The sequence below is a fragment of the Ursus maritimus genome, unplaced genomic scaffold (assembly GCF_017311325.1).
Source record: "Ursus maritimus isolate PB19 unplaced genomic scaffold, ASM1731132v1 scaffold_33, whole genome shotgun sequence".
Classification (NCBI taxonomy): Eukaryota; Metazoa; Chordata; class Mammalia; order Carnivora; family Ursidae; genus Ursus; species Ursus maritimus.
This window is the reverse complement of record NW_024425897.1, coordinates 9,376,860-9,398,808: the sequence shown is the minus strand read 5'-3', so window position 1 is coordinate 9,398,808 and position 21,949 is coordinate 9,376,860. Positions and strand designations below refer to the sequence as shown.

The window sequence follows — 21,949 nt, the reverse complement described above, 5'->3', positions numbered from 1 at the left end:
GACTCGAGCCGGCCAGGCCAAGCGGGGCAGCTGAGGTCACAGGGGCCCACGGGGGCCAGATCGAGTAGGGCCTTGTGGGTCATGGCAAGTGTGGTGGAAGGTCTTGTCGAGTTGTAAGAAGTGCAGTGACTTAAGGTGTCAAGAAGTCACTCTGGCCTCTGTGGGGCAAGGGCTGGAGGGGCCGAGGGAAGCGGGGAGCCCGGCGAGGGGTGGCAGAGGTGGGAGGCGCTGGTGACTTATACCGCATACTGGACTTCGAAGAGAGCCTGCTGGGTTGGGTCAGGGGCTGGGGCGACACTAGAGAACAAGGCGGCCAGGAGGACGGTGAGGTTCCGGGACCGGTGGCGAGCAGCGTTTGCGGAGCTGGGCTGGAGGAAGGGGCCGGCTCCAGCCCTTCTGCAAGCCCATCCGACACTCAGAGGAGCCGGTGCCTGGGAGGAGGTCAGCCAGGCACGGAGGGTCAGAGGAGGCCGCCCTACCTTTCGAGGTCGGGTTGTGGGGGTAGCAGCCACCAGAGGGCCAAGGAGGGGCCACTGATTAGGCAAAGCGGTCACCGGGAACTTTGAGAACTACCCTATCAGTAGAAGCAAAAGACTGAAGTGGGTTCTGGAAAGGGAGAGGAGGTGGCCACTAGGGGAACAGAAAAATGGCTTGGTATCTAGAGGGGCTGATGAGGGATTTCCTAAAGGTGGGAGAGCAATGCCTCTTCTTGAGAAATGACTTGTCACGTAAAAGACGAAGCCACAGAGAGGTCGCATGTATGTCCAAGGAGGGCCGGGAGTGCCCAGGACCTGTCCCGTCTGCCTCAGGAGCACAGCCGAGGAGCGCAAACCCTCCCATAAGCAGGGAGCGGCGCACGGGCTCCTCAGAGGTTTCCCAAGGCCTTGCTCTCGTGGGCCGGGGGACGGTGAGGAAGTAACTTATTCCAAATCCTTCTTGTGCCTTCTCCTGGCAAAGGTGACAGTCTCTCCTTGAAGCTTCGGACACTGGCTGGTTTCACTGTTTATCCTTCTTTAAGCTCTGAGAGCTACAATTTCATACACGTGGACTTTGGAAATACGGATTAATATGAAGTAACGCCAGGAGAAAAGCTGCGGCCGCGACTCTAGGAGGCAGCAGTCACGCAGGACTCGCTCCACTGCTTCACGTCAGCACCACCCAGCATCTCCACTTCCGAGCCAGAGTCCTGGCCGCCAACGTCGGATTTCCAGAATCCCCTGGCCACCGTTCAGGACTTCGCGTGCAGCCCTGCCCTGCCCGCTGACTGGGTATGTTAAGGCCTGCATTTCTTCCCTGAGCATCTGGTGATCGATCAACTGACTGCTTTATTTGCAAGACTGGGTTACACACAGTTGCTTACTTGGAAAACCTCTTTTCCCAGGAAGGCACGTTAGGGCCTCAAGTCTCTGGATGCCAGAAATCACACACGCGCAGGGGGGCATCAAGACTTGAACCTACTGGCCTGGCTGTAAACTGTCTTCGTCCAAGTCCAAGAAAAGGCAGGACTGACCAAAAAGGCCCAGAGGTCAAAGGTCTGGGGCTCTTCTCATCTTCTCCCCAATTTCAGAAACACGCTCATGGGGAAAAGCCCTGGCAACCAGGGAGAGCTGAACAGTGGCTTCTATCTACCAAGTTCACCAACTCTGACCCTGTAACATCAAGAAAACATCACATCACGGAGTAGGAAGTAAAAACAATCCCCATTAGCAGTCACGGAAGCAGACCTTCGTTCTGAAGCGTGTGGAGCCTGACTGGGACCGCCCACTACACCACGCCAGCGGCCTGGGAGCCGCAGGCACCCACGGTGCTGGGCCCTCTGACACGGAGCCCCTCCCTGCAAATCAGCCAGGCTCGGGCTAGATGTCCCCTTGCCTGGAGCTAGGATTCAGGGTCAGGGTTGACCCCGCAACCCCCGAGTCCTCACTAGTAGCACCACGCCCGACATGGTGCCATCCTGAGCACTTCAGGTTTCCCCTCCCAGGACGCTGGAAGGAGCAGTTATCTGGCAGGTCGGGGTGCACTCCAAGGAGACTCGCAGCGACTGCGCAACAGAGGCCGAGAAGGATGACTGTTTATAAACATTTGGAATTTTATTTAAAAAAAAAAAAAAAAAAACATCACAACCATGAACATTGTTACAGTTAGAAGCCCTCTTGGTTCTCCACAATGATACTGAGCATGCTCACAAGGGGTTCCCATTGTTTAGTCTTAGTTAAACAACCATCTTTAAAAGAAGGAAAAAAAAACTCGGCACACTACCATTTAACTTGTTTTAATGTTTCTTCACAAATGGTGAAAAATACTAAAGTACAGACAAGGAATAATCATAATGTTGTGGCCAACATTATAAATATGGAATTATAAATTTAAAACATTTTTTCTGGTTTAAAAAATAAATCTGGTAGTCAATGCAGCTCTGCGGGGTCTCTGCGTCTAGTAGGGCCGGTCTCTGCGTTCCTGACGGTGCTCGCCTCTGCAAGGCCAAACGGGGTGAGGGGTGAACAGGGTGAAAGGAGAAGGAGCTTCCCACCGCCTCCCACCAGAGCCCACCCTGCTGCAGTCAGCCGGGCAGGGCTGCCGCCTCGACGTGCCCCAGATCCCGCAGCTGGTTCGCACTGCCACATACTTATCCATTTTTCCAGGTCCTCCGCGCCCGCCTCTTCTTCCTCCCATCTGTTCCATCAAAGGTCCAGGGGGCCCACCAGGGCCGCCCCGTCTTCCTCCACCAAAGCCACCTCGGTCCATGCCCCGACCACCACGGAAGCCCCCTCTGTCTCCACCGCGGCCACCTCTGAACATGCCACCGGGACCACCGCGGTCCATGAGGCCGCCTCTTCCGCCCCGCATGCCACCAGGGCCGCCTCTGCCACGGTCACCACCTAAAGGAAGGAAAAGCACGGATCAGTAGCAGGACAGGGAGGACGGGCGGCTGCTCAGGGTCTGTTGCCTTCTCCCAAAGCAGAAAACAAGCCGACACTTTGCTTGGGCTGAGTGTCCGGGGCGCACTTTAGAATGGACTGGAACCTCTCAGCAGCTCCAGCGCCAAGACTACACTTACTGAGACACCAAGCTGGCTGTGAGCGCCGGGCGGAGGAGTTTACCAAGCCCACCAAGTTAACACAAGAGGTTTAGAACCAAGATGCTGAGGGGGTACTCCCAAAACCTGTACCTACCCGGGGGTGGAAAGGGTGGTGGAAGGAAGCCTTCAGGCTTCGGGGCCTTACACTGGTTGCATTCTGTTCTCCAGGCGAAGTTCTGGTTTCCGCACCCCCTGCATGAAATTATATCACAACAGAAATCACCAACCGAACTAAGGCAGTTAAGCAAAGCAAACGCGAGCAGGGACACACCGTATTCCACCAGCACAAACAGTGGAGCCTGGTCAAACACCATTAAGAGGATCTGTTGACAGAAAATGGCTTTAGAGTCATAGCCCCAGGCAGCAATGTACCCAAAAGATCAGTGTATGATCCAGAAAACATCTGCACAACCACGTACACATGGACCCCAGGAGTCCAGTGGAACCATGACTTCCTTCAGAAGGCTCTGAAGACGGACTAATTAGGCCACCCACCCACCCTGAGCTATCAGGGTCATCATTAGACTCCTTGAGACAGAGAGAAGCCAGCAGGCCTCCTCTCCAGGATGGGAATGGGTGGGACACAGGATGACTTCACTAGTGTAGGGTTTCAATTTGTCAAGTACATACGGATTGGGACATTGCCAGTCTCCAGCTCGGTGCTGGACGTTTCCTCCTCCAGATGGGTTCCCTCGGGAACCCCGGGGCCCTCTTGGGGGAAAGCCACCTCTGTCTCCTCCACGGCCTCCCATGCGACCCATGGGGCCCCCAGGACCTCCTGGGCCCCCGGGACCTGCAATAAGAAAGAGCCAGTCACCTCTGTATAGCAAGCACTAGATTTTCTACAGGGGAACTCTCTATCATTAAGGGAATTCAGAGAACACAGCTGTCACTGTCCATTTGCCTCAAACTTTCCCACAGGCTCCAGGACCCCGCTGCATGTCTTCTGTGCACACTACTTTACTTAGCTCCCACCACCTGTACAGAACAGGCATTCTCATGCAGACAGAGACACCCAAGCAGAATAAATAAACGGCAGCCTGGGGTTGACAGCCAGGCAGAGTGGTTCCCAGGCATTCCAGCCCCCCTGACCAAGAAACCCCTGTTCTTCTCTTCCTTTAGTCCTGCAAACTTTTAACTGTCAGCATTCAGTGGTTCAGTATTGATTCTACATGACTTTTTAGTATTTCAAAGGGCTTGTCTACACCCTAGAAATCAAGTTTCTCAAAGCCAAGTGTAAAAAAAACATTGACAGCGACACAGCAGCTGTTCAGGGAAGGTGTCTGGTAGATACCTCCACGGAGCGGCGGCGGCATCCCTCTGCCCTCACGGGGAGGCATAGCACCCCTCATGCTGTTCATCGGAGGCTTCTTCCGAGCAAGAGACACCTTAAGCTTGCTCCCTTGGAAATCTTTCCCTGGAACAAGAGAACACAAATTACTCCCAACCTGCAACTCTTCCCTCCTTGAGGGACTGGGCAAGACTAGACCACTCCTCGCTCCCCAACTCCACCACACCGTCCCACTCAGCCACCCCCACAGCAGCATGTGCCCCGCCCACAACCTTCTCGAAGATCTTCGCTGGTAAGGCCACAAAACCTTTTCAAAAGCTACGTCAAAACCCCTGTACCGTAGGGAAGAAAGTGAGCCAGGGGAAGGCTGAGTGCATTAGCAACCTCGCCCCACAAAGGGTAAGGAGTAGGGACAAGAGTATAAAGTGGCCACGAGATGAAAGGCCAGGACCTGCTCTTTGACACTTTCAAGTTGGTTTTGTCTGCAGTGAAGTTCCAGAATCAATGCCAAGGCCAAGTATGGATATATTTAAACTCAAATGTATACTGGACTTTTACGGGGTGATCTGTACGTTCTGATACCCGTGCTGAGAGAAGCATTTACAATCTCAAGCAAGGCGGATTTATGATAAGGACTCAAAATAAGGGATCCCCTAACCCAGGGCCAGCAACAGGGCCCTCCCACGGCAGAGTGGAGCCAGGCACGCCACTTTCCAACAGCCATCTGGTGCTCCTCCAGTGCAGACAGAGGGCCTTCCTGCTCCTATGGCTCTCAAGCTCCTCCCTTCTGCCATGTCTATCTGTCCCTTGTCCCCAAAACCAGAGTTTTAGAATATCAGAGAATGATAGTCTAACAGAATTACATACATCAGCAAGACCCTTGCTTCACCTGCAGGCTGACAGACATTTGCTACAAGACCCTTCATGCGCCCCAAGCACCGAGTTAAGAACACCAGTGAGCGCCCCCTGTCGACTCTAGGGCTCCTACCATCAAACCACTCCACGGCAGCCTTGGCAGTTGGTGGGTCTTCATAGGACACTGTAGCATCACCTTTGGGCTTTCCTGTTTCCTTGTCCAAGTAGATATGGATCATGGGTTGTCCAGTTCTCTTGTTCATCTAGGCATAAAACAGCAGAGTTAGGCTGTGACCAGAAACACACTGCGCTTTTAGTGGGGAAAAGTCCATGTGAAATTCAGAGAATTCCCTTAAAAATTGTCAAAAGTGTCAAAAGCAGTAATTTTTCGGGGCGCCTGGGTGGCACAGCGGTTGAGCGTCTGCCTTCGGCTCAGGGCGTGATCCCGGCATTATGGGATTGAGCCCCACATCAGGCTCCTCCGCTATGAGCCTGCTTCTTCCTCTCCCACTCCCCCTGCTTGTGTTCCCTCTCTCGCTGGCTGTCTCTATCTCTGTCAGATAAATAAATGAAATCTTAAAAAAAAAAAAAAAAAAAAAACCAGTAATTTTTCACACACATTCAGCAGGATGCCAGTTTACCTCCGAGTAGTGGAATGACGCGTGCCTTGTTTCCTAAATTGCCACAACAAATACACACTTGGGTGATTTCTTCCTCTTAGGTATAGGCGTCATGAAAACCAAAATAAGCCTAAAGTTCCCAAGTGTGTAAGTGAACAGTACAGTTCCCCACTGCTTCCCTAGTTGTCATCCCCTGGTGTCGTTTGTACCTGCCCCAACATTTTCTGTGCCCATACTAAGAGGACCCAGTGACACCACCACCTCTTACGAGGCAGTCAGGCTTTGATGCCATCACACACGCCATGTCTCACATCAAGTAAAAATCACCCTGAAATCAGGCAGTACAGTATACAGGGGCTGTGAGCGTGCTAGAAGCATTCTTAAGTCTAACACTGCCCTTCGGTCCTGCAGAGGCAGAACACATCATCAGCCTTTCTGCTGAACGCCAAAGGCAACTGGCTTGAATTCACGAGCCACACTATAGAAGACCACGGCTTCATCTATTTTCTGCATTAAAAGTGCACATCATCAAAGTCTAATCTATACATATTTATGTAACACCTAATGATACCTAAGAGTACTGATTTATAGGGCGCTTTTTTTTTTCTTGTAAAGAAAGCTAATGTTTACAAGATATACATACCAATACCTATGTTTTTATAAAGGACATATACAGACTGAAAAGAAATATGGCAAAATAGCGGTATGAACGATGGGACTATGTATTTTATTTCACAAAATTGACAGCATACGGTACTTTCTTAACTAGGGGAAAAAAAAAAAAAACACCACACATACCCAAATAAACATACCACATACATCACAAACTTCCATTATGCAACTCTTAAGCTCTACCCAAATCAATTTCTATATAGTTGTAACCACCACAAAATGTCATTTGAAAAAGTCACTCACAATATCAACTAAAAAAATCTAAAAAATAAAATAGGGGCGCCTGGGTGGCTCAGTCGTTAAGCATCTGCCTTCAGCTCAGGGTGTGATCCTGGCATTATGGGATCGAGCCCCGCATCAGGCTCCTCCACTGGGAGCCTGCTTCTTCCTCTCCCACTCCCCTGCTTGTGTTCCCTCTCTCACTGGCTGTCTCTGTCAAATAAATAAATAAAATCTTAAAAAATAAAAAAAATAAAACAAAGACTGGGGCCCCTGGGTGGCTCAGGTGGTTAAGTGTCTGCCTTTGGCACGGGTCATGATCTCGGGGTACTGGATCAAGCCCTTCATAGGGCTCCCTGCTCACTGGGAAGCCTGCTTCTTCCTCTCCCTTTCCCCCAGCTCGTGCTCCCCCCCACAAAATACTTTGTTTCTTAAAAGCCTTTATTTGCTTGAGAGAGCGAGCGAGCATGAGAGGGGGACGGTCAGAGGGAGAAGCAGACAGGGAGCCCCATGTGGGACTTGATCCTGGGACTCCAGGATCACAACCTGAGTGCAACCCCAGATAAAATCTTTAAAAGACAAACTCAAAAACTAATAAAGACTTGCAAAACCTTTAAGGAGATGGTCTTTACTGCGCATATGATATTCATGGAAAAAACTACTCAATATTATAAAAACGTCAATTCTCCTCAAACTAATTTTATAGATTCCATAAACACCCAGTTTCATAAATGGAATTCTAAAATGTATATAGAAAAGCAAGGAGTAAATAGCAAAGCATTCCTGAGGAAAAAGAACAAAACAGAAGAATTTGCTTTATTACACGTATCAAGACTTAGCATAAAGACAGCTGTGCTATTAGTGCAGATCATACAGATTAACTCCCAGTACACAAGACCGTCAGAATAGATCCAGGCCCCCTGCCCCTTCAAATAAATAAATAAAATCTTACCAAAAAAAAAAAGAAAAAAAAGAAAAAAGTAAACAGATCCAGGTATGGGTGGAACTTTATGTGACACGTACAGTAATATACCATCAAGGAAAGGATGGCTCCTTCAATAAATGTTGCTGGAACAGAAGGTCTTACAAATAGAAAAAAACCAGTAAGGACAAGACCGATAAGTTCAATTACATTAACAGCTTCTTCAATTCATCAAAAGAAAAGGAGTTAGAAACTGGGAGAATACACTTGCAATACTAGACAAAGATCTGCCTTCAGAGAATATGAAGACCTATATGTAGGGGTGCCTGGGTGGCTCAGCTGGTTAAGCGTCTGACTCCTGATTCTGGCTCAGGTCATGATATCAGGGTTTTAAGATCAAGCCCTGCACTGGGCTCTGCGCTGAGCTTGGAGCCTGCTTGGGATTCTCTCCTCCCTCTGCCCCTACTCCCTGCTCTCTAACAAATACGATAAATAATAACAAATAATAAAATAAAATAAATTCTTTAAAGAACTCTATGTAAAACAACAAATGACAACCCAATGAAGAATGAGTACAAGACTAACAGACGTTTCACAGAAGACAGCATGCCATTAGAACATTATTAGCAGGGTGACGGGCATTAAGGAGGACACGTGATATGAGCACCGGGTGTTACACGCAACTTGTAAATTATCTAAAACTAATGATATGTACTTTATGTTGGCTAAATGAATTTAGGTAAGAAAAAATTAAACAACAACAACAAAACAAAACCACCACCATTATTAGCAACCAAGGAAAAGGAAATTAAAACGAAATTTCTGGGGCACCTGGGTGGCTCAGTCAGTTAAGCATATGACTGCAGCTCAGGTCATGATCTCAGGGTCCTGGGATCGAGCCCTGCACAGGGCTCCACACTCAGCAGGGAGTCTGCTTGTCCCTTTCCCTCTGCCCCTCCCCGCGCTCGTGGTCTCTCTCTCAAATCAACAAAATCTTGACAAAAAACCCCACCAGATTTCCATTTTTTCCAGCAGATTGGCATTAAATACTCAGGTGATTCCCAGTAGCAATGAAGAGGTGGTCACTGTGGTCTCAGGAATGCTGGTGCCGTCTGCTAAGTTGCTCAGCCATACTATTAGCTTACGAAGTTAAACATGCACACAGCTTAAGAACCAGCAATTGTACATCTGGGTACAGTCGATCCTCATTATTCGTGGATTCAATATTTGCAAATTTGCCTACTCACTAAAATTTGTAACTCCAAAATCAATACTTGTGGTACTTTTGTGGTTACTCATGGACATGTACAGAGTGGCAAAAATTTGTCTGACGCACGTGTTTCAGTGGAGTTCAAATGAGACATTACCCGCCCCCCCCCCCCCCCCCCCCCGCAGTCCAGCTCTCTCTAGAGATGACCAGGGCATACACTGTGGGGGCAGGGCAGTGTAGTGCAAGAAGTTCTGGCCCTGGGGCCAGCGGGATGAAACTGTGTGCCAACTCATGCAAATCACGAAACACTTCAGAACCTCAGTTTCTCTTTGTAAGAGGAAACAGATCTACCAGAGGGAGTTCTTTTTAATTTAGGATCATAGCGTATGTGAGATGTGTAATGTATCTGTGCGCACACTTGCCTGAGAAGCAGTGGTTCAGAATCCATTAATTCAGTCTTTGTGGTGACTTTACAGAACCACTGCAGGTAACAAGAACCAACTGCACGCGCACTAGACGCTACCGCACTGTGCCCAGAGGGGTACGACAGCGCTCACTGCAGCATGGGCTACAGACCACAAACGGAGACAGACCCAACTGTCTATTACAGAACATACGAGTAACTTGTGACGTATTCACAAACGAAATACAGGACTCCCAAACTTTTTGAGTTTCTGACCTGAGCACCGACCCTGATCCCCCTTTCTCAAAACCCTAGTTTCTTTATCTCCAACCTAACAAAGAACCCATGTTTCCCAGTGTGTGAACTCCAAGGGTTCCTAGTTCATTCCCAGTGTATCCCCAGAATAGCAGTGCCTTATAGTAGTGTTTAATAAACATTCTCTAAAATTATAGAAAACAAACCATTACTGAAGGTACATCTATGAAAAGAAAGGAACAGGAGGACAATTTGGGACAGGAGTGTGGAGAAGGGATAAAACTGGGAAAGAAAGACATACGCCACATGCTCACAAAGCTCTCCTTATACTAGGAAGTAGAAATACTAACGTTCACTATTTTCAAAACTGTACGTTATAATCTGTATTTCATAAAAAAGTGTCCCTGTAAGTATTCTTATAATTAGCTGACAACTATAAAGAAAGAATTGTCAAGCATGCCCAACCATGTTTAGTATTTTTCTTAAAAAAACAAAACAAAAAAAAAAAACACACACACACACAAAAAAACTTTTCTTCTTCTTCTTGTTTTTTTTTGTATTTTAAGGAACAAACCACAATAAGCCCAGAAAGAAGTCAGGCAACTTCAGAAGCAGTCAGATCTTCAGAAACTTTCAACGTCATCTCTCTAAAATGCCTGATTTGGAAGATCTGCCAGCTCGCGCGGTTACGCTTGTACTTACCCTAACAACCCCACACTGCTTAAAGAAGTCTGCCAGGTCATCCAGCGTCACACTGTCATTTAAGCCTTGCACATAAATCGCACTGTTGTCACAGTCTTCATCTGGGTCTACAGGTGGGCCTTACAGAGAAGACAGAAGGGAGTTATTGTCCTGTTATCTACAGGGGCTGATTAATCCACTAGTCACTACTGCTCACTGGTAATTACCACAAAGCTAAGAGAACTACCAGCCACACTAACAAGAATGCCATGGAACTTGTGGTCTCCTTTGTCTAAGGCTATTATGAGTAGCTGCTCGGATGAAGGGAACCCAAACCGCTTCTGACAGCAAGCAGCTCACACTGACCCACCAGGCTGCTGAGCTCTAGTGTGCACTTACTTTCGTGCTGCTGCTCATTTATAAAGCGCGATACGAAATTCAAGAATCAAAATTACCTAGATCAAGATCTGGTCCTTCGTCCATGGGTCCTGCCAACCAGGAAAGATCATATAAAATACTATCAGTGCACGTCTTGCAAGCTACAGACCTTACAAACACACATAGCTATCTACTATACCACCATTTGATGGGGCTTCATTAAATTCAAAATGACCCGCACTGCTAAAATGGAGCAGTGCCCCTTTAACATTTGTGAAAGATTTGCTAGGGTTTTGCTTTTTTTTTTTTTCTTTGCTGGTTTGCTTTTTTTAAACCATTAACCAAATACACTCTCAATGCTTATGTGCCAAATTAGTGTTAAATCTAAGTCAAAATTTTTCCTCCAAACAAACCAAATTAAAAAAATGTATTCTCCCCCATATTACAGAAGCAGTTGCTCAATACCTCAAGTTACCCTTTGTTTTGTAACCATAGGTTAGCCTTATTACCCCTAAGACAATGCCGGCAGTACCCATTAGTCTCTTTGTATAGATCATTTTTAAACCGCTTATGAAACTAATAAAAAATTATAGTTTTCTAAAAACTGACTGTATTTTTTTTAAACACTATCCATGGTAATACTCAAAAACTTACCACCAGGCTTATTGAAGCCACCTCGCTCTCCAGCGCTGCTGGGGGGATAAACGAAGAAATGAAGGCCTTTCCCTTTAAAAGCCAGTACCGCTCTGAGCCTTGGGGGGGCTCGTGGGGAAGAAGGGCACTGGCTAAACACATCTCCAAACAATGCATCTCTCTCATCTCGTCACTATGCCTTTCTTCAGGGCAGCTTGCTCAAATTTCCTTTATACACAACCTTGCTTGTCTGATTGTACACACCAGTGTGGTTGGTTCCTTTCATTTCGGGGGCTGGTATTAATAGTGCAATACTTGGCAAATCAGGGGGGAAAAATTGATCCCAAACACCCACCCCATCAGCTGGGAAACAGGGAGAGCTTGGTTGTAGAGAGGAGTAGCAAGCTGGGGCAATTGCTTTCCATGTTCATAAAGGTGCACCCTCAACCTCTCCTAGGGGAGAGCCAAGTGAGGCTTCCTAACAAGTCACAGTATAATAAAGCAGGAGACAACCACATTAAACGCCTACAACACACATCAGAGGACGCATCCAGCCAATCTTCAGCATAAAGCCATACAATTCAGGGCACTAATGGATTTAACAATCGCTGTGAAAGGAGAATTTACAACAAATACCGAGGCTCAACGGACTGGGGGTGCAACTTTATAGACACGGGATCAGTTGAGAACAGTGGGATAGATGGCAGTATAAAATGACTGCCTTACATACTGTAAATAGGGGGAGGGAACATGATGGGCCTTTTTAATTTTTCCTTTAAGATTAAAGGCAGCTCCTCAGTGGGAGGTCCTGGGCTTTTTCTAACCAGTATTGCACCTTTAATACCTGAATATACAATTTCAAGCTGTTGCATGCAGCTTTGTTTCCTTTTTAAAAGTACACACCATAAAATGTTCTCTCTCTTTAAACACAAAAGTTTACACTTTAATGTTACACAATTCTAGAGTATTATACCTCCTCTGGTTCATTACCAAATAACAAGTATGCAGTTACCAAAGTTACAGAAGGATTCCATTTATACAATGAATACATTTTGTTAAAAATATTCTATGTATATTTTTCCTCTCCATATGGACACCGTGTCTAGTCCCACTTTTCATTATGCTGCCGGCTGAGTACTGAGTACGGGTACTTTTTAAGTATTGAAGTGTATACAAGGCTCTCACTTTGTAACCTGTAGCATATAAATGCGACAAAGCATGTTAAAAAGTTTCCACGTTTAACAGCCAATGAAAATATCAAAATACTGAGGCAATGAAAAAGGGCATGTTAACAACATTGAGTGCCTTACCTGCAGAAGACACTGAAAACCATCACCACACCAGAGTGAAAAAGAGGGGAGGGGAGAATGCCCCTGTCCTGTCCCCAAGGGATCCAACCGACTGCTTCACAGTCAGCTGGAACACCTGGGGGGAAAGCCATAACTTTTTTTGTATGGCTCCAGGAGAGACTTCTTGTCCAGAAAGAGGGGATCCCTCTACTAGCAAAGTCTAGCAAAATTAGTAGAATTATCACTTCTGGAGTATTAAAATGAATGAACTTGAAATTGGTTTTGCAATTGGGAAATACTAAGAATTCTAGGTGATTGGAGGAGACGTGATGATAGTAATTTCAAGTGTCTACGTCTATTTTAAAACATCCATAAAGAAGTGAAACCTTTATAATGGAATGACATGCTCCAAATCAGACTGATTTTACTTAATACCAAATTGTTCGTCAATTTTTGTGTGTTGTCAAGTAACTGTTTCTTCCAATAAAGATTTCACCAAAGACTTTTAAGTTATGCAGAATATGCAGAACCATATTTTCAATCAGTTCTCTTTCAATAGGATACAGATTTGAGAACACAAAAATTAAAGATCAACTTTTTATCTAATTTTGAAGTCCATTTCTATTAAAAAAAAAAAGAAAGAAACCCTACCCAATTTTTCTTTGACCCAAGTGGCACCAAATCCAATTTATACATAATATATAACATTCTGCATAACTTTTTTTTTTAACTAGTTTATATAGGGACAGAACACACACAGAACTAAACCTTCTGGATCATGTTAACCACCAACATTATACCTCACCTTCATTGAAGTACAGACACCAGAAAGGGAAGAGGGGGCGGGAGAAGGGAGGGGAAGGGCAGGCACAGGTGGCAGGGTTATGTTACTGATCTAAACAGAATTTTCTAAACCAGATTGTGCCATCAATCAAAATGGTCAAACCGATTTAGACTTCTCAAAATCTCCAATGGGGAGTGATCCTGTAATTATATACATTACTCTGCAAAAAGCTATTAGACTTTTCTGTGTACCAGGTGCACCTCAGGCCATAGTTCAGGGGTTACGGGACCAAGATCTTCATCATTATGTTCAACAATTCCAAGGACAAACAGAAGTTGGGGACAAACATTGTGGAAAACATCTGCATTCCCTTCTCTGCAGTATATATACACCAGGTATTTCAAGACAACCATTCAGAGGCAATTAGTTAAAAACCTAGGGGTGTTAGAAGGGTTGTGTGTGTTCCATCCCGAGTCTGTTACCCAAAGAGGCTTTTGACCTCTGGAAACCATGAAGGGAACTGAAAGCTCTAGTTTCAAAACCATTCTTTGTTCTCCCCAACCCAACCAAGTAGATTGGCAGGGAAAAAAAGTGAACTGCCACTTAATCTATGCCACAAAGATGACATTTCCATGTTTTAGAAGATGGCCTGGGCTCAACAGATTGTCCATGGAAATGTAGAAATAAATTTCTTATGTCTTTCAGTCCCTTCTTTCCATTGAAAATTCTATGGATGAAACAAAATTAGGTAAAAGGAGAAAAGGTTTGCTCTTACCCCATTCCACCGCGTCCTCCTCCCCGCCCACCTCTGCTCATGCCTCCACGATCAAATCCCCCTCTTCCCCTGCCCCGGTTATCAGGGCCACTCATGCTCCGGTTCTCTCCTGGTCCGGAAAATCCTCCAGACTCCTGCCCATAAACACCCATGCTACTGGGGTGGTCCTGTCGGAATGAACCTGAGGAAAGAGTCACATCTGTAAGCCATGGACCAGCATTTGAACCACTGCCTGTTGTACTTTCTCCTGGAATCACAGAATGTTCAATTTCAAGGCACTAACCAAGGCACCGTCTTCTTTAAACCTGACAAAGCACCTCTAAATCAGTAGGATCTTTTAAGTTTAACCAAAACTGCTGGTTCATTAAAGCTGAAGTAACCTTACGTAACAGTTAACCTAGAATAAACCACCCAAATAAGAAAACAGCTCTCTGGTCAATAGTTTACAGGGTTTTGTATCCTAGGATGCCTCCGACAGCTGCTTCTTTAAACTATCTCAAGAAACAAAAACCAGAGGCAGGTTTCTTAGGGCTTTAGCATGTCGCTGAAGCTTGGGCTCCATTAAGAAGCACTACTCATCTCATAGCCGTGACGAAACACGCCCATAGATGGAGTTTAATTAAAAAACAAATATCCAGGTAAAAATTATATTGTGAAGACAGTTCTGAGAGTTTTTGGTTACTTCTCCATGTAAAACTAAGTGTTCTATGAGAAGGACTTTTGTTGTTTTTGCTTTATAGATGTAAAGAAAAACCAAAACCAAAGCACAGCATTTACATGACTACCAAAACTGCAGTCGTCTTCAACAGCTATCTGCTCACATCCTTATAATGAGCTGGGTGGGCAGGCCACAGGAATGCCAGCTTCACTCACTGTGCATAACCTCCTCAAAGACAGCAAGGCTGGCGTCTTAAAATGTTTTCTCTGGTCAGTTACAAGCTCTCTTTTCTCTCTCTCTTTTTTTTTTTTTTGCAGGGCATAATAACAATTAAACTGGAGAAAAGCACTCATGTCTTTAATGGGACATCCAAGCGGTTAGCCAGGATGTTATGTCCTAAAGATGCCCTGGCGTCCAAAAGTAAACAATGTAAAGAGCATTTCCCCATGTTCAGAAACTCCAAACATAATCATTCTTATTTGGTTTTCTCTCTTAGCAACTCACTCTGCTGCCCGTAGCTGCTGCTCTGTTGGCTATATTGACTTGGAGCCTGGCTGTAGGATCCAGTTTGGGGGGGATAACTAGTGGGCGGCTGCTGCCCATAGCTGCTTTGTTGACCATAGCTACTCTGCTGTCCATAGCTGCTCGGCTGCCCATAGGTGTTCTGCTGAGAGTAACTGCTCTGATCATAACTAGTCGGCTGTGTAGAGGAGTAGCTGAAAGAAAGAAAAAAAGTTTTTTAGGAAGGAGAGGCTTGTTATTTCTTCAAGCCCCTTAAGTATAAGAGACATTCATAGCATGTGACACAGAAACCCTTAAAAACACTTTCTACATATCAACAGTTCGAATTTAAAATAAGCAAATATTTTTGTATTCAGAATAAAGCTTTAAATCCAAAGAAGGGGAAAACCATTGAAAACCAATCTATACAATATACAACCCTTAGAGTCTCCTCTTTTACCTCCCACCCCCTTAAAACCATAGTTTTCAATTAAATTCAAGGCAAATTTGGGAGTTTGGTGTTTGCCGCATTAAGGGAGGAAAAAGTGCATGTGCACTCCATGGAAAAGCCCCCGAGGCAAAGGAGGCAGTTAAGTACAGCGGCGCTAGGCCCGCCTCCAACAATTCCCCTTCAGTTCTGACAGTGACTGTCCTGAAGGTAGCAGGCTGCCCGATGTGTGTGCTGCCACACAAATATGGCAATTTTCTCTTGACATCTGTCCACGTGTCAAGCTGTTTTGCTATATACCGTATACAGTTTCACACTTTCAGACATGCCTGATCATCTACGAAATCTCAACGAAGAAAAGATGAATAAGGAAACTTGAGAATCAAGGAACTGCACAAGAATATTAAGTGGATCTTCATCTTTTTTTTTTTTTAAAGATTTCATTTATTTATTTGACAGAGACAGCCAGTGAGAGAGGGAACACAAGCAGGGAGAGTGGGAGAGGAAGAGGCAGGCTCCCAGCAGAGGAGCCTGATGTGAGACTCGATCCCAGAACGGTGGGATCACGCCCTGAGCCGAAGGCAGACGCTTAACGACTGTGCCACCCAGGTGCCCCTGGATCTTCATCTCTTGACAGGTCAACTACACAGCAAGGAGACTAACCAATGATACCTTTTTACATAGAAACAAAGCTCGAAAGAACTGCTATTAAACTTCAGATGAACTATGGTAACGAAAATTTAAAAAGACATTATATTTAAAAGTACAACTAAACTAAACCTCTATCACATCCCCCGACATGGCTGTACAGACTCAAAAGCCCCTCTTCACTGAGGGTACCTCTTCACTTGGCCACACGACTCTCAGCAGTACGGGCACAGGCGGGCTGTGGAAGGACTGCTGTAAGCCCTGCCCACTGCTGCTCCACGCTGCACACGTACCCGGTCAGCTGTATTTTGTTCCCAAACCTGTTCACATCTGCTGCACTTGCATGTGTAAGCCAGTGAAATGGAGTGCAAAAAAGGGAAGCACTACCTCTAGCAAAACTAAGTTAACACTTTAGGACACAATTCAGACAGTTCATTTGAAAACTTGCTTCTAATTAAATATGAGTGACAAACCTTGCAGCTCTTCCTCTATTTTACAAGAAACCCAAACGAGACACCTAGCTGCTAGAGTGGTTCACATAACCCACAGAGTGCAGAATAAATCTGCACATGAAAAGCCCTGGCCCAGTCATTAGAAGACTTGTACATGGGGGCGCCTGGGTGGCTCAGTCGGTGAAGCGTCTGCCTTTGGCTCAGGTCATGACCCCAGGGTCCCTGCATCGGGCTCCCTGCTCAGGGGGAGCCTGCCTCTCCCTCTTCCCCTGCTTGTGCATGCTCTGTCAAATAAGTAAGTAAGTTGAAATCTTAAAAAAAGAGTTGTGTATGAATGGACCTGTGAGTTAAGCTACATATGAAATGACTAAAATGAAGTTTCTTTCTTTCCTTTCTGTTCATGTCTTCCACGTTCCCACCCTCACTGCACTGGGGAAGGTGGCTTCTATGCTTGGGTTCACCTGCTTTCACATACTTCTGTTTCTCATCCATCTGAATTAACTAGAAGGAAAATTAAAAGGAAGAAGCTAGAGTGGTAAAAATGTTTGTGTTTAGAGAGAAGAGTTACTGACTGCCAGGTACTGCTACAGGAACCTAAGACTGAGGTCTTAATGTAACACTGCGTGGTCAGGATCATCACTGGGAGAGTCAGACAACCCATTTCACCCGAGGAAGAAGCAAGGAGGTCCACAGCCTGAAAAAAATCGTTATTCTACTAGCTCACTGGCCATGAGAACAAAGATACTGACCTGGTAGGAGGGTAAGATGGTGGTGCCGTAACTGGCTGCATGGGGTAGCTCCCAGGCACCTGGGGATAACTGTAGTTACTCTGTCCATATCCTAGGCTGGGCTGGTTGTAACCCCCTGTGCTAGATTGAGGTTGACTAGTCTCAGCGGGTTTGTTACCATCCTGCGGTCTAAAAGGAGAAATAAAAAAGTAAGACTTTTTTCCCTCAACCATATAACTCTGTGCAATGTTAGGACTGAGCTTGGAAGTAAATACGATTGTCAACTGAACTACATCAAACCCAGTCTCGGTCCAACTGTATTTGCTGAAGAGAACATTAAGAACAGGGGAGAATTAATCACACCCACAGATGAGATACCAACATGTTCCACTGGTTCCACATTAGCAGCTATCGAAGGCAGTTACAATATTTTCTATTGCCAATTTAAGTGACTGGGAGGGGAGGTGATTTGTTAGGGAAGAAAATGCTCCCCCCCCCCCAAAACTGAAGACAGACAAGTTAACTTTAACAATACAAAAGTGTCAGTTAGAGTAACATTTATATAAGTTTACAGCATTTACAAATTTGGATTATTGTGAGTTTAAGTTTCTCGTTTATTAAGAATAGACTGAAAATACATTTCCTAATTTCGACTGCCATAAATAAACCTAACCTTGCCTGAAAGTCTCCATAATGGAAATACCAAAGTAGGGGAGGGAACACCCCCCCCCCCCAGCTCTCAGCAATGCTTGGATGAACTGGGAAATATTAAATAAAACCAATCCCAATCCCAAAGGAGAAAAAAAGAACCCCCCCCCCCGTTTTCTATTACCTCTTAGCCCTAACAGTTTGCAACAAGACTGTAGCAAAGTCAGCTTGAACTATTTTAAGCAAACCCCCAAGAATCAGCAGGCAAACCAGATAGGATGTGGAAGTACTGGTTTCTCCAGAGCTGAAATAAGTCACAAGCCCCCTCTTTCCAGTGGAAAAGGGAGTAGCTGACATTGATCATGAGACAGTTTTAAAGTGGTAAGGACTGAAAACCAAGGGGGGAAAAAACCCACACAAAAAACCCAAAAAACAAAAACAAAACACCACCCTCCCAAAACAAACAAAAAACCCCCAGTTAATATATAACACCCCACCCCGACCCTGGCTATGGCTTGGATATACTGTTGCAATGGATCATCAAATGGGACTTCAAATAGTTGGTAACATTCTGAAATGAAATGCCTAGGTCAGCTGAGACAGAGCCCTATAGGAATCAGCGAGTTAGTTTAATCTACCCGCTGCACAGGATGTCCAGCGGATGTAAACTACCAAGTAGCTCTGATTACTCACTGTGCACTTTAGAAGTAATTTCATGAGTGTCTGCCAGAGCTAAGTTCTTACCTCTACAGTAGGCAAAAAGTCTAGGTTACAAGTTGATCTCTTGTTTATTCCCTAAAAAGTCTTCTTTCAAATCAGAATTCAATGTTCCTTCAAGACTGTATGCAGAAGCCACCTATGTGCATTGCCTAAAGCAAAGACCTGAAATCTTCTGTTAAGTAATAATCAATACTGTTGACCTGCTAATTAGTCATGGAGTATGAAACTGTTTGCCCAAATATTCACACCAAGGCAGGGTACCCAGTTAAGAATATATACTTGCCTGTGATATTTAGGTGACCAAGCCACTACATAATACAGAAAAAATGTTAATTCCTTCAACTGAGACACCAGTGTATGACTTCCCACCTCCCCTGTATTGTGAACTGCCATGTTTTTCCCAAAGAGAAAACTGTTATCCATTTACAAGGGCAATAAAACCAATAAAAACAATTCTATCACTTGTTCTGTTGCGAAGGAAAAAACACACTCCATTTTTCCCCCCTGGGTTTGCTAAAGTAAATGTAATAGTCTCCTCCTACCCTAAAAAGTCACTCTTCTGAAACTAGCTATCTACAAACTAGACATCGACCAGTGACATTCCTCATCTTGGTCCCCGGGTGGCACCATTTCTCTACTGAACGGAGAACGATGTATCTGCGGTGTGTTCTAGAGCATTACTGTGATGACTATACGCACACAGTCAACCTCTAAAAGCAAGTCTAAGAGTAACCATTACAAAGGAGTAAAGCCCTGGATTCTCTAAGTGTGCATAACTGCTCTTTCCCAAAACAGGCTGATGTGCTCTAGCGTAAGGACTAGGGGAGTGTGGCCTTACCTTGCAGGTGCGGTGGCTGCCGGCTGCTGCCCATAGGCTGGGTAAGCAGGCTGAGTGCCATAAGCAGACTGAGCTGCATAGGAGGCCTGGGTGGTAGTGACCGTAGCAGTGGTGGTATCGTAAGCACCAGTGCCGTACCCCTGGACAGGCTGACTGTATGCCTGGGGGGCAGTTGGAGTAGTATAACCTAGAACAAAGGAGAACTACGTGAGATTTCTGGCACCTCAGAGAGCTGCCTAGACACTTGTTAACAAAACAATTTGTGAACCATCTACTTTAAACCATCACAATATTTAGCCCCTTTAAATACTTCCCCTCTAGTATGAGTAGCAACAAACCAATATTTAAAGCCTAAGTTGTCTGAAAGTACCCAGTTTTCAGCACAGCACTCTCTTAAGCTCTAAAATCACACCTAACAAAAAGGAGGAAACAGGGTACGCTACATAAAGTGTTGGTACAGAAAACAAGGTTCCTGCTGCACCTTCCCTCTGGATTCAATAGGAAAAAAGTCTACTTTTGGGGAACCTATACTGGTCTTGCTAGCAGGCCTTAACAATTTCCTCAACTAGTTAAGTATCCCAAAACACTCTCAAGCAGGAATAAAACGTCCCAGAAAGGGAAAAGGCAATGACACAATGCTAAAATAGCTAAAAATAATGATCCAGGTAATAGTTTTAGCATTAAAGCCTGTAATTTGGAATTACTTTGCTTTCAGTCCCAAGCATTCCAACATGGGGAGTTCATGTTTAATTAAAGGAAACTGAAATCCCAGAGAACGTGTGTTTATTTTCGGTGGGAGATGTCCAAGAACTACTACTTTTGTTTCAGTAACAACTAAAAAGATGCTTGTTACCAGCACTAAATTTTGAAAAGGCACTTGAGTAATAAGATACTACAAATTACATTTGCTTAAGTGTAACCAACACAGGTTATCTTATTTGACCTTTCTGGTAAATAATTTTACTTAATACTCTGCAAATAAACCTTTAACGGGTAAATGTTTTTCACATGATGAAACCATCTAAGATTCTAGGCTTGTCATCAAATTACCCACCTCCATTCCTTTCTTATTTACCCACCACAAGCAAAAAGGTCTTTTTCCTGTTTGGAAATATTGAAAGTAGACCCTAGAGCTAGCCCCATGCTGGTCCCCTAACCAAGTACCACAAAGACCTGCTGTGTTCACAGGTAGGAGGCAAACTAAGGTAGGGTCTCTCCCTAGTTCCTGCCTCTACCAGATGAGGCAGGATGAAAACCCTTTCATTATCTGGAATTTGGGCTTGTAGTGGGACAAAAGCCACCTCCCCGCCACCCCACCCCCCCACTCCTAACTTGAGTCCTCCGCCTGTGAGATGTGTTATAACCTTTCCTGGTGCTGGGCTCTTCTCTCTGACTCCCTCTCATGGTCAATGAGCACAAGCCAGCCATGCAATACAAAGGTCTAGTTCTCAGCATTTACATCCATCAAAAAATAGTCTACATCTCACTAAAGTAAAAGAGTTTCAGTACTTAAAACTATCTTGAATTAAGATCACTCATTTTAGTTAAAATTTAGGGCCTTAAACCTCAGTTAGAACAAAGTATCTTCACTATACACACAACTTACTAGCCAACGACAACTACCAACTTCTCTTTGTACAACCTTAAGCGTCACCTCCTGTAGCACAGAGTGTAATACTTTTTTTCCCCATTCCAACATTTTAGGGGAAATTCTGAAATTAATTACACACACAGACGGTAATTTCCTTCTCAAAACTGCTAGGCTGAAACGTGTATAAAAGCATAATGCACAAAACAAAGAGCCCCAAGCAATGAAGTTTTTTGAGTTGGCATGTCGTTCATCTGTTTATGTGATTTAAAAGTCTCTGCAGAGTCCTAATGTCAAGCATATAAAGCACTCATTTATTTAAATTTAACTGGACTCTAATTCCACCTACCCTGTTACTCCTACACAGATTTTTCCCCCTACATGATGACAAGGCCATCTAAAAGATTCGCAAGGGCAATTAAAAACAACAACAACAACAACAGCAGCAAACGAAGACTGATCAGGGCAGTAACTGATATTATAAAACCACGCAGTAACTGTTAGAGCCTTGGAGTGCTGAAGATTACGGTAATAGACACCGGGTTAGTTAATAATCTTTTAATTAATCTCTAGTACCCACACAAACAGCCAGGCAAATGAACAAAAATTAACAGAGCAAAATGATTTAATGACAATAAAAAAGACCAACGGCAA

General features: G+C 45.0%; 1 protein-coding gene across 4 annotated transcripts in view; it reads right to left on the bottom strand.

Moving 5' to 3' along the window:
* Positions 1–2,069: 2,069 nt before the first annotated feature.
* The window catches only part of EWSR1 (EWS RNA binding protein 1), a 28,513-nt gene continuing 8,633 nt past the window's right edge, over positions 2,070–21,949 (bottom strand). The window contains exons 5-17 of one of the 4 annotated variants that reach the window (XM_008686707.2): positions 19,708–19,894; positions 17,523–17,690; positions 15,229–15,440; positions 14,067–14,247; positions 11,240–11,277; positions 10,663–10,695; positions 10,229–10,347; positions 5,359–5,488; positions 4,374–4,496; positions 3,710–3,872; positions 3,174–3,271; positions 2,627–2,879; positions 2,070–2,473 (exon numbers count right to left, since the gene is read on the bottom strand). In XM_008686707.2, coding sequence (XP_008684929.1) covers positions 2,434–2,473; positions 2,627–2,879; positions 3,174–3,271; positions 3,710–3,872; positions 4,374–4,496; positions 5,359–5,488; positions 10,229–10,347; positions 10,663–10,695; positions 11,240–11,277; positions 14,067–14,247; positions 15,229–15,440; positions 17,523–17,690; positions 19,708–19,894 — 1,745 coding nt within the window. In that variant the 3' untranslated portion in view covers positions 2,070–2,433. Of the gene's footprint in view, positions 2,474–2,626; positions 2,880–3,173; positions 3,272–3,709; positions 3,873–4,373; positions 4,497–5,358; positions 5,489–10,228; positions 10,348–10,662; positions 10,696–11,239; positions 12,412–14,066; positions 14,248–15,228; positions 15,441–17,522; positions 17,691–19,707; positions 19,895–21,949 lie in introns of those variants that run through there. The other 3 variants (XM_008686708.2, XM_040619692.1, XM_008686709.2) reach the window with 3 other exon arrangements.